Raw genomic sequence first — 12,411 nt, 5'->3', positions numbered from 1 at the left:
ATTTGTAAGAAAGTTAAAGAACCACGCCCCCACCCCCAGTTTTCACAAGATCCAACCTATGAGGTCCCAGTAAGAAGCCCGAAGGGTCCCAGACAGGAGTGATTGATTCAGACTCACCCAGAAAGCAGCGTTTCACCACTCCGATCTTCTCTCGTAGCGTTCTCAACCGAGCATCCAGCCTCGCCAGCAGCAGCCCAACAGCCGAGGAAGCAGAGAGGAAATGGAATTTGAACCCTCGGTGTTGGAGGCAGGACTTGGAAGTATGAAGCAGAAAGAGAAAGTAGAAGGAGGGACAGCAGCTGGAACGTTTTCAGACATTTACAATCTTCAGTGTCAGATGCAGCAGTTTCAGGAAGGGACTCATTTAAGTGAATTTTAAGTTTGGAGCTTTAAAAGCTTGTTGTCAACGCCACCAGATTAATCCTAAAGGTTTTTCATTACGTCAGTGGGATTACAGGAAAATTACTGCACACATATATGTACTGTATGCGTTTGTATTTAACGAAAATAAAACAATTCATTCATTCAATCAAATAAATGAATAAATAATTACAAAAAATTTAATTACATTAAAAAAACTATCAACTGGACTTGTTTAAAGGACCATATTATACTATTTTTTTCCACAAGTTAATGCAGTTCCCAGACACTTATATGGAATATCTGACAGTCTTTGGTCAAATTTGCAAACAGATGCTGCAGGACATGCGTCCCTCATTTCTGTCTCAAACAGCTCCGTCAGAAAAGCCTCTGAAAACAAAAACTGTACTTGATTACCGAACTACACAGGATTGACTGGTTTTATTTGGCTGTTTTTGGGGTTGATAATGACCCAGTTTTTCATAATATGGGACCTTTAAGGTTGCTTGAAGACATTTCCCTTCTCATTAAGATGCTTCTTTATTTCACTTCAGAACTGACTCAACCAACCTTAAACAAAGTGCAGTTGATTCTTATTTATGTATTTATTTTGCTTTTCTTGATTTTTGTGTTTAGGGAGAATAAAGTTACACAACAATACTACAGTTCATTACAACGGGGGTGAACTTCTGTGGAAATGTTAAGAAATGTTCACAAAAAATGGCAGAACATTAATCATGAACTGTGAAGAGCCTGACGAGGCTGATGCCATTTCTCTGTATTCTCAGCTGCCCCCCTCCCCACGCATTAGTTTCATCAGCGTGTGTTTGCTGCCACTTCAGTCGCTAACGAACGTTGGAGTTTCTGAAACAAAACAGATCATTAATTGGTTCCACTGGGAACGGATTAGAACAAAACATTTATCAACAGTTTCTCATTGGTAAATATCCCAAAGGGAGAAGCACTACCGGTAATAGATGTTTATCAGGGAGCAGATGACGACACCGGTTACAGGCGCTAATGAAGGCTCCAGGGATCCACAGCAAAACATCAGACTGCTGATGCTCCCTCATCGAAGTGGAAAGTCACTAAGAGAACAGCGGGGTGCGGTCAAAACTTTGAACAGACCATCAGACAAACAGGATGATCGTCAGCAGGCCCAAAACCGCATCCAGGATCAACATTGTGGACGCTAGTGCTCAATGCTAACGCAGTTAACAGCAAACACGTGGCCCAGCTGAGGCTGAGGTGAACGTCATAACTTCTACAGACTGGTCATAAATCAAAAACACTGAAACAATAAATGTCTGACGACGACGACTTTCTGATTTATCCTGAAGGGAGCATGAATGCGGAAGAATAACAGAAGAATATTCAATAATAGCAGGAATCATCAAGCATGAAGCGCTTTCCCTTCCGCTTTGTTCATGTTTTGCTAAACTAGGTTAAAACATGTCGTGGACCCTTCTGTGCTCGACACCTACCGGTAGATGAAAATGATTCACTTGGGACAATTATAAATGAAATTAGAATATTGTGAGGATCTGATCATGCACATTCTCCTGTGGGTCGTGCAATGATGGGCCGAGAGACATCTGCAGGCCAGAGTCTCGGAAGACCTCCTTTTCCAACACCCCCCGAATGCCTTAAGGGTCTCCTTAATTCAATTATCCTGCTGGACACTGAGATTTCTGGGACCTGCAAGGCCTCCATGGCACTCACGCAATCCACACACATACCTGGGAAGAGACAGAGAAAGAGACTTCAACAGTGACTCAGGGAAACATGCTACGCACGTCGGTACAATGCGCTCCTCATTGTAGCTGATCAATGAGTGTCTGTGTACTCATCCAGATTGTCTGTAGCAGCCCTAAATATGTCCCAGTCTGTCGTATCCAAACACGAGCAGAGCTCCTCAACAGCCTCACTAGTCCAGATCTTGTGTGTGCTTGCTACAGGTTTAGCAAGCTTCAGTCACTGTCTCTATGCTGGGATAATAATAATGCGTTGGTCTTATATAGCGCTTTTCTGGGCACCCAAAGACGCTTAACATTGTGCATTATTCATTCACTCCATACTTGGTGGTGGTAAGCCACTATTGTAGCCACAGCTGCCCTGGGGCAGACTGACAGGAGGATGAGGTGGATGACCACGTGGTCTGATAGTCCGAGAGCGGCACAAGGCAGAGCGCAATAGGCCCCGCTCACCATCGTGTAACAGTGGTCCGATGTGTTCTCCTCTCTGGTGGGGCATTTAATAGACTGACTGTATTTAGGAAGTTCCTAGCTCAGATTTGCTTTGTTAAAATCTCCAATGATAATAATAAGGGAATCAGGGAAAGTCCGTTCCAAACGCAAAATCTTTTCCGTGAGTGCACGTTGATCCTGTGCTTGTATTCACTGCGAGCTGACCTGTGAATGGGTTGTGTCTGGGAAATTTGGAAATCAATTAAATATATCTTTAGGAGAAAGTCCTAAGTAGCCGTTGTCGTTATTACATCTTTTTTCCAGATCTGCCACTTGCAGCGATCTGGTACTCGCCACACTGGCTCCACAAAAATATGGAGTGTGGACTGGTGGCTGGAGAGGAGCCAGAGCCAGTCTACCTCCACGGCACTGCAGAGGTGTGCGAGTAAGAGCCCATTGTGCTTATTTTGCTTAGGGCCCCCAAATAACCTGGGCCGGCCCTAAGCAGCAGTATGGCATTATGCCGAGGAAGAGTATCACAGACACAATGTTTGCATTGAGGCTAGCAATGAAGAAGTACAGGGAAGGTCAGAAGGCACTGCATTGTGTCTTTGTAGATCTCGAGAAAGCCTCTGAAAGGGTGGTCAGAGAGGAACTGTGGTACCGGATGAGGAAGTCTGGAGTGAAGTATGTCAGAGTAGTTCAGGACATGTATGACAGTTGTACGACAGCAGTGAAGTGTGCAGTAGGAGTAACAGGGGAGTTTAGTGTAGAGGTGGGATTGCACCAGGGATCAGATCTGAGCCCCTTTTTGTTTACCACGGTGATGGATAGATTAACAGATGAGGTGAGACAGGAAGCTCCTTGGAACATGATGTTTGCATATGACATTGTAATCTGCACGGAGAGCAGGGAACAGGTAGAGGAGAATTTAGAGAAGTGGAGGTCTGCTCGAGAAAAGAGAGGAATGAGTACCTCGGGTCAACAGTGCAGAGTGATGGAGAGAATGTGGAAAGGAAGTGAAGAATCGTGTGCAGGCGGGCTGGAACGGCTGGAGGAAAGTATCAGGTGTGCTCTGTGATAGGAGAGTGTCAGCGAGGATGAAAGGAACGACAGTGGTGAGGACAGCCATGATGGACGGCTTAGAGACAGTGGCTCTTAGGAAAAGACAGGAGGCGGAGCTACCAGCAGGTAGAACTGTATCCAGCAGGTAGAACTGTATCGGCAGATCTCCGGACTGAGTACTGTATATTTGGATTAAGCTAAATTTTCATTTCGACCGAATATTGGATCTATTGTGTCTCCAGCGGGTTGTTGGCAGCGCGATTTATTTGCTGCAGTCGAAGCCCACTCATCGAATTCTGTCTCAATGTTGCACTGTAATTGTACTGTGTTGACAATGACAAATAAAGCTTTTCATTCCATTCCATTTCCATAGAAGTGGCAGAGATGAAGATGCTGAGGTTCTCTTTTGGGAATGACCCGGTTGGATATGATTGGAAATGAGAAAATAAAAGGGACAGTGAAGGTTATACATTTTGGAGATACAGTCAAACTTCGATAGTTTGGACATGTCCAGAGGAGAGACAGGGACTATATCGGTAGAAGGATGCTGAGGATGGAACTGCAGGGAACAGGACTAGAGGATGACCCAGGAGAAGATACAGGGACATAGTGAGGGAGGACATGAGAGTGGGTGGTGTTGGGGAGGACGATGCAAAGGACAGGGTGAAGTGGAGAACATTTATTTGTTGTGGTGACACCTAACGGGACAAGCTGAAAATACGGTAGTAGTCGTAGTGAGGTGCTCGGTGGAGGTCTGCGCTCTTCTCAGATGATTTGTTCCAAAAAAAAAGTGACATCTCAGGATCTGAGAGCCCGACCCCCACTGTCTTTACCATATATGTAAGGCAGAGTAAGGTGTCTAACATTTTTCTAAGGAAATGCAAAAAAATAAAATTCCTATCTATATCCCGCATTAAGTTTTTAATGGTGACAAAACCGGACTTTTTTGGAAGAAAATGTTCAGCATCAAATTCTTTTGGCTGCCCAACGTTTTAGGTTGAGAACAGATTAAAAGAACGGATTAAATCCGTAAACTGAGGTTCCACTGTAGTTGTTTTTAGTTGCTGGTCTGTCCTAAAAAGATGGTGACAAGGTGCAATGTATTCAGGTAGGAAGAGGATATAAACACAACCAGGAGGATTCTGTGGAGTAACTGTTGTGTTCAGAAGTCAAACTCTGTTGTGGAAATAAGGACATATTCCACAGAGATCTCACTTTGAAATCAGTCAAACTTTCAGTCCCATGTTGGTTTGTACCGCAGAGGGCGTTGATGTTGACTGTGGGGACGGATTAGAGTGACTGATGGGCACTCTAAAGACAAAATGAAGTCATTAAAAGTGAACACACTCTCCTCAACAAGTCAGACCATCATTGTTCTGTGGAGCAGACAGAACAGGATGCTCTGGTCTCTTCAGAAGAGTCTTTATCATGTTGTGATCATTAGAACTCACCTTTAATTCTCATCTCTATATATTTATGTGATGAAATGTTGAATTGCTCTGAGACGTCTCTTCATTCAGTAGCTGCTGCATGTTTTACTGCAGGCTGAACTGTTGTTTCCTTCACTTTGATGCATTTAACTCATTAGAGATCTAAAGTGATGATCATACCTGATGTCTGAAACATTTCCTGTCTGACTTGTTATCAACAGAAAGGTTCTGCTTTTCATGGAGAACATCACAAGGCTGACTCCTCTCAAACAGCCTATTGTGTTTGAGCTGGAGGGATTCGACGTTCCACCAGGATACGGATCTCTGTTCTTTATCCTGGCTCTGTTTGACTTCATTGTAGTGCTGCTGGAGAATGGTGTGGTGGCATTTGTCATCATCATAGACAAGAACCTCCACAGACCCATGTTTGTAATGATCTGTCAACTAGTGGCCTGTGATCTACTTGGGACCACAGCAGCGCTGCCTCGCCTCATGATGCACTTCCTGATGGGGCAGAAAAAGATTGCCTACGCCTCAGCCCTCGCCCAGGCCTTCACTCTTCACACATACGGTGCTGCAGTCCAGACGATCCAGGGGGTGATGGCGTATGACAGGTATGGAAACACGTAAAGAGAATTAGTCCCACATTCATAATGCATCATGAATGATGGCAGACTGACCCAGAAATATCTATAATTTAAAGGGAAATTCCTACACATGTGCGCTAATAGGCAGCACCGCAATGCCACGGTTTGCAAATATGAACATGGAAGGTGTATCCTGCCTCTTAACCGTAGTCAGCTGGAATAGGCTCCAGCAGACCGGTGACTCAGAAGGTGGATAAGCGGCTGAAGATGGATGGTTTCTTTGTCTTTCTTTCTCTCTGCAGGTATGTTGCTGTGTGTGAACCACTCAGGTATTCCACCATCATGACATCAGCTCGGCTGCACACCTCCTGCGCCCTGGCCTGGATTGTCGCTCTGGTGTTGATTGGCGTGCTCTTTGCCTTCCACATTAACGTCCCGCTGTGTGGAACTATCATCAAAGACATCTTTGGCAGTAACCGTTCGATCCTGAGGCTGGCCTGCAGTCCCAACCCCATAAGTAATATCTATGGTCAGTGCATTTGTTTAGAATTAAGCTGCAGACATGATGTTTGTTGATTAATTTCATCTAATATCAGCAAATCTTTTGTCAATTAACTTTCTGATCTTTACAGCAATCACTGACCTCTTCCTGTGAAATAGGCACGACAGAATGAATGAATGCTTTATTTTTTGAACAATCTAGTAACAAGAAAGTAAATAGAAAAACAAACAAACCGAAAACACTGACAATAGTCAAAATAATAATAACAAAGTCAAAATAAAAATAATACGAACCCAACATGTCCCTAACCCTACCCCTTCTCAACTACTTATTAACCGTATCCCCAACATACATATAATACATATCTACAAAAAACAGAAAACAAATAGAGTAAAGAAACATATGCATTTTTTTAAATAGAAAATAATTAGAAAATTAACCACATATATCTACAAAATAGAAAATAAAGTAAATAAACATATATATATATACACACAAAAACTCCCCCCTCAATTTATAACAGGCAACTCTAGTAAAGAATACATCTTTAATATTTCCCAGAAGTTGATTTTTTATTGCTTTGAGTTGTGGTGTTTGAAAATGAACCAGGTCAGTGAATTTTAGTAGTTTCAATTTTAAGAATAGTGAATTTGTGTGATCTCTATAACCGGCATTATAAATTATTCTTATAGCTCTTTTCTGCAGTTTATATAGTGATAGCAGAATGAGGTGAAGGTTTACATGAAAACTCACTGAATGGATAATTGTCATCTTTTTAATGTTCTTCTAGGGCTGACGATGACTTGGTGTTTGAGTACCAGCGTCTTCCTGATCATTGCGTTTTCATACTTCAGAATTCTTCATGCTTCTGGAAAACAAAGCAGAATTGACAGCAACATCTGCAACCGCATTAACAGTAAGGCCTTTAGGACGTGTGTACCACACATTGTTGTCTATGTACTCTACCAAATAGCATCAGCCGCCATCGTTGTGAGTCATAGGATCCCTTCACTCTCCCATAATATGAAGAAGTTCTTCAGCATCATGTTCATCATCCTTCCACCAGCCATAAACCCGATCATCTATGGACTGGTCAACAAAGAGCTACGCACTAGCATCGTTAAGAATTTTAGGAAACAATTCAAAATTAAAGCCGCAAGCGGCGTCAGTAGTATTTAGCTTGTAGATTAGAATCTGTACTTGTAGTCAAATAATGAAATTGTGGTTGCTTTCACACTGCCACTGTTTGTACTGTGACTTTGTCTTTACTCTTAAAGTAAAAAAAACAAAAAAAAAACTTCCTCCGGTAGAGGAAGTACAGCGTTGCACTCCAAGCTGCTCTGCAGGGGAAGCTCAGTTACTAAAAACACAAATTGGTTAAATATGTACCGCTGCGTGTAGATTTCATTGACTAAGTATGCGTTATAATACTTTAATCTTTTGTTCAGAATCAGCTACTTATAACCGGTAACTGATACGACTTATCCCCGCAGCGCCACAGCGCTTTAACACAGTCAAGCGCTGAGCGTAGAGTGGATTGTTCCACTGTGCGAAACTGGACGATCATTGGATAAATGTTAGCCTTTGTCCCGCCCTTCAGCGTCTCTGGGGTATGATGCTCTGTCTGCGGCGGAATCCAATGTTGATTGACAGTGAAATAAGTGAATCAGCGATCCTGAAGCATAAAACACCCAAGCAAATTTTTCATTCCGTTCTTCTGAACTGACCCGGAGACTTTACCGATCCCCAGCGACGTTGTCTTTGCTGCAAATATGATAAAATAGTCAAAATTTGCAAGTGAAATTGTGTAAACCAAGCAAGCAAATGAAGCATAACTTTACCCAGCTGATTCAGCAATTTACAAAGGTAAGCACCACTTCTAGAACCATCATAGATCTAATCCTGGCATCGGACAAATCTAGAACAAAAACAGTGGTGTCATCAAGTGCAATTTAAGTGATCACAACATGATCTTCTGCACTCGTAAAATTCATAGACCTGCAGCTCATTGTCACACCACAATCAACTGCAGAACCATGAAGCATTACTCCCCAGAAGCTCTACCAACAGTACTGGAGGAAACTGATTTTAAATCTGCATTTCTGTCTGTAATCGATAAGATAGCACCCGTAACAGCTGTTCGGGTCAGAGCCCGTACAGAACCTTGGATGAAGGGGGAAATATTGAATGCCATCAAGCTCAGAAACAAATATTACTGTAGAAGCCAAATGCATGATGGAATGCGTTTCCAGTGTTGTGCATGGTGTGGCGCTGTGGCCAGAAAGCGATATATAAGGCAGGGCCAATCAGGCGGTACACAGGTGTTGACCCGGAAGGGCATACAGGTTTTGACCGCTGTGGCGGGATTGGTTTGCCCAGATGCGCATGTTTTATTGATTATACTTTTGTTGTGTTTTGTAATAAATGAGGATCATTTTACCTTCTTAAACCGCTTCTGGACTCTCCCTGTTTGGACACGGAGAGACGAAACACGACTTAGCCGCTGGAGTGCGTCTAACCGAGCACTGCCGGCAACACCACAATAGCCCAGCATTGGGCTGGCTATTATAATTACTCTGAGTACAGAAAAAACAACAATGAGGAACTACTTGAAAAAAGCAGAAAACTCCACAATGTGGTGAACAAAATGATAAAAAAAATGCCAAAGAGAATTTCTTAAATGAGAACATTGAGGCAAACAAAAGCAACCCACAAAAACTGTGGGAGGCCCGAAAACAATTAGGCTGCAGCAATAGACTCCAAACAAAAACCAGTAATATCTGCATTAACTCAAGTGGTTCGCTCCAGACCAACAGGTTGGTGGTAGCTAATTGTTTTAACAGCTTTTTCACCACTATTGCCCCCTGTTGGTCAGCAAACTCCCCCCGCATTCAGGTCTGTACGGTTCTGACCACATCCAAACTCACTATGAGAAGCTAGGTGCTAAAAGGACACTTTCTCTTTCACACCTGTAAATACTGTTGATTTACAGTACAGTACACTAAAAAAACTAATTGCCCTTCAACCTAACAAGGCCACAGGTCTTGACAACATCCCAACCGGTTCCTCAGAGACGCAGCTGTCTCTATCGCTCCCGTAGTAACCCATCTGATAAATTTATCCATCAATCAGTGCCACGTCCCACAGGAATTCAAGACAGCGCGGGTTATCCCATCCATTTCCAACCGCTTATTCCATCATCGGGTCGCGGGCCAAGCTAGAGCCAATCCCAGCAGTCAATGGGCGAGAGGCGGGGGACTCCCTGGACAAGCCGCCAGTCCATCGCAGGGCAACACAGAGACAGACAATCAGCCACACACACACTCACACCTACGGGCAATTCAGTGTCACCAATCAGCCTAGGCTGCATGTTTTTGGCGGTGGGAGGAAGCCGGAGAACCTGGAGAGAACCCACGCAGACACGGGGAGAACACGCAAAATCCACACAGAACGGCCACAAGTCGGAGACGAACCTGCGACCATCTTGCTATGAGGCAACAGTGCTTACCACCGCACCACCGGGCCGCCCGCGGGTTATCCCTCTATATAAAAAAGGAAACAAATTAGAACCTGGCAACTACCGCCCTGTCTCCATCCTTTGCTCCATCTCAAAGGTTATGGAGAGAATAATCCAGGATCAAATCAACAGCTACCTCGCCGAGCATAGACTGCTCTTTGAATTCCAATCGGGCTTCAGAACAGTGATGGGCAGTCAGGGGAGGCAAGTGAGGCACAGCCTCACCTGTCATCATATAAAATCATATAAAAATCATGTATTTGTATTATTAAAAATAATATAAAAATCATATAATATATAATATAACATCAGTGATATTATATTATATATTTTATCATTTTTTTCATTTTTAATAATACAATTAGTGCGTCACGTATTCTTGTGCTCAGCGGCATTAAAATACTGCAGAATGAGGCCATGTGTAATACTGTCTCCAGCCGATAGGAGACCAGTGAGTGATTCAGCGCACTCATCAGCTAATCCGCTCGTTCTAGACGGGCTTGTAAACACGGAAGCGCTGGCTGTCTGCATGTCTGGACGTCAAGCAAGAACCCGTGTTTTCTGCTTTTCTTGCCTTCTTTTCTAAACTTCTGAAGATGTCTGGACTCGGATGGGATATTGCGACATGAAGAATTTACCGAGAAGTCTCCAAACACGAGCAGCGACCGCGCGTATTCAAAGTCAAATTGCGCTAGAAACTTTTGAGACGTCCCGGATAGACCTGGCTTTGGACGGACAGCGGAGACTTAACATCAGCGTACACAAAGCTAAGGAAAAGGAGAACCGAGAGATGTTATTATATTTATATATTATATTGCACTGTTGCTGCTTCTGGCCGTTTCTGGGACCGATTCGAGCAGAACCGCGGCGGACTGGGCCTGACAGAGAGTCCATTAGATGGGAACGAGTGTTCTGTAACGTTCTGGAGAACATAAGCTGTCAAATGAAGCCCAGCTTTTCCTCCATCGCTGACATATCTCTGCCGTTCCGTTCCGTTCCGCTCTCTCCCCCTCTCTCTCTCTTGGCGCACGCCCCAGCTGGACACAGACACACACACACCCCCTCATCCACACACATCAGTTAAACTTTAACTGATCAACACGCATCCACACACATTCAACGCTGCACGCACAGTGATACGCAGAGTTGAATAATTTCATGTCATATAATTTCATTAAATCTCTTGTAAATACGCAGATTATGTGTGGTCTCCCCTTTTTGTCATAAACTGATGAGCCAGGTTTGTGACAATATGTAAAAAATTCTGGTACGACTTTTTAAACAAAACACGTTAAATGTTGACAATCAAATGATGAATAAACTGTATGTTCATTTATTTGTAAATCTGACTGTGCCTCACCAGACACGAACCTCACCGCACGTCACTGCTTCAGAACATCCCACTCCACTGACACATGCCTCATATATCTGACCGACTACGTCAAGCGTGACGTTTACTCGGGCAAATACTGCGGCATGGTCATGCTGGACCTCCAGAAGGCCTTTGACACCGTCAACCATTTGATTCTATTGAATAAACTAAGGGTGATTGGTTTTGATAGCACATCAGTAAACTGGATGAAATCGTACTGTTAGGGTTTTCCTCAACCCTCCCCGGTTCTTCTTCTCCGTGTGGGTGCGTGGTCAATAAAGAGGATTTGGGTCATGATTAAGATATTTATATAACATGCAGATCAATACAAGTTGGTTCAGATATCAGCGCTGAGGTTCGATCCTGCTCCGTGTGTGAGTCTCAGGTCCGAACAAAGGGCCGCCCTCTGCGTCCGCGTCTTTCAATGTCCATGAGTCCGGCCCCCTCCAGGTGGGGGTCCCGCCCCAGCCAATCTAAGCCCATGTTTATCTGTGTTGTGTGACATCACTGTTGTGATGCGTTCAATTGAAATCAGTCATTACAATAACAAACTAAATGTGGTGCGTTCCTAGTGGTGCCGGCATGTAATTACTTTGTGGAATCCCATCTAAATACGGAAATTCCCTACACTGCCAAAATGCATTTGGCCCAGTTGACCACAAATTGTTATTGTATAAATATAAGTCGTATAATATTTGAGGACTGACCAACGATTAGTTACGAGGCTATTTAGTAGACAGACATCAGTATGTGCAAATTAACAATGTTCATTCTAACATTTTGAATGAAACACATGGGGTGCCACAGGGCTTATTTCTTGGACCCGGGCTGGTTATTTTTTACATAAATAATTTAGGTTCAAGCTCGAAAGTGTATTCTTATCACGGGCCAATGCAGGTAATATCCCAAAAGCACGACAGTAGCAGGGAAATCCAGAAACAGAGCTTTATTGTTCGTTACCGGCGAGTCAGTCCAAACCAGCAGACAAATCCAGATATGGGCAGGCAATGAGGCAGAGGTCACAAACCGGGTAATCCAAATAGACAGGCAGATAGATCCAAAGGTGCAGGCAAAGAGATTGAATCCAGGAGTCACAGGACAGCAATTTGGAACGCTTAAAGGCAGGAAACATCTCTAACAATCTGGCAAAGGTGTGGTGTCCGAGTTGGGTATATGTGGAGTCAGGGCTGATGAGTGATGAGCTGCAGGTGAACATAGGAAAACAGGTGACCGGAATCGGATTATTGCAGACGGATCTGAGAAGACAGGGGAAGTTAGTGTGGAAAGGACACAGGCCCGCCTCAAGCTGTGATAATACTGTTTGCTGATGATACAACAATATTCCGTAGTGGAGAAGATGTAGGACAAGTTCTACATGCTGTAGAGAAAGAC

General features: G+C 43.7%; 1 protein-coding gene across 1 annotated transcript; it reads left to right on the top strand.

The window, feature by feature from the left end:
* Window positions 1-5,251: 5,251 nt before the first annotated feature.
* On the top strand, window positions 5,252-7,309 carry LOC137900169 (olfactory receptor 2K2-like; the record flags this gene model as incomplete). Its single annotated transcript, XM_068744231.1, has 3 exons — window positions 5,252-5,655; window positions 5,931-6,157; window positions 6,921-7,309. Coding segments are annotated over 3 exons (1,020 nt in total), but the record flags the coding sequence as incomplete, so codon positions are not given.
* Window positions 7,310-12,411: the final 5,102 nt, after the last annotated feature.

The sequence above is a fragment of the Brachionichthys hirsutus genome, chromosome 10, assembly GCF_040956055.1.
Source record: "Brachionichthys hirsutus isolate HB-005 chromosome 10, CSIRO-AGI_Bhir_v1, whole genome shotgun sequence".
Taxonomy (NCBI): domain Eukaryota; kingdom Metazoa; phylum Chordata; class Actinopteri; order Lophiiformes; family Brachionichthyidae; genus Brachionichthys; species Brachionichthys hirsutus.
This window is presented reverse-complemented; position numbering and strand designations above follow the sequence as displayed.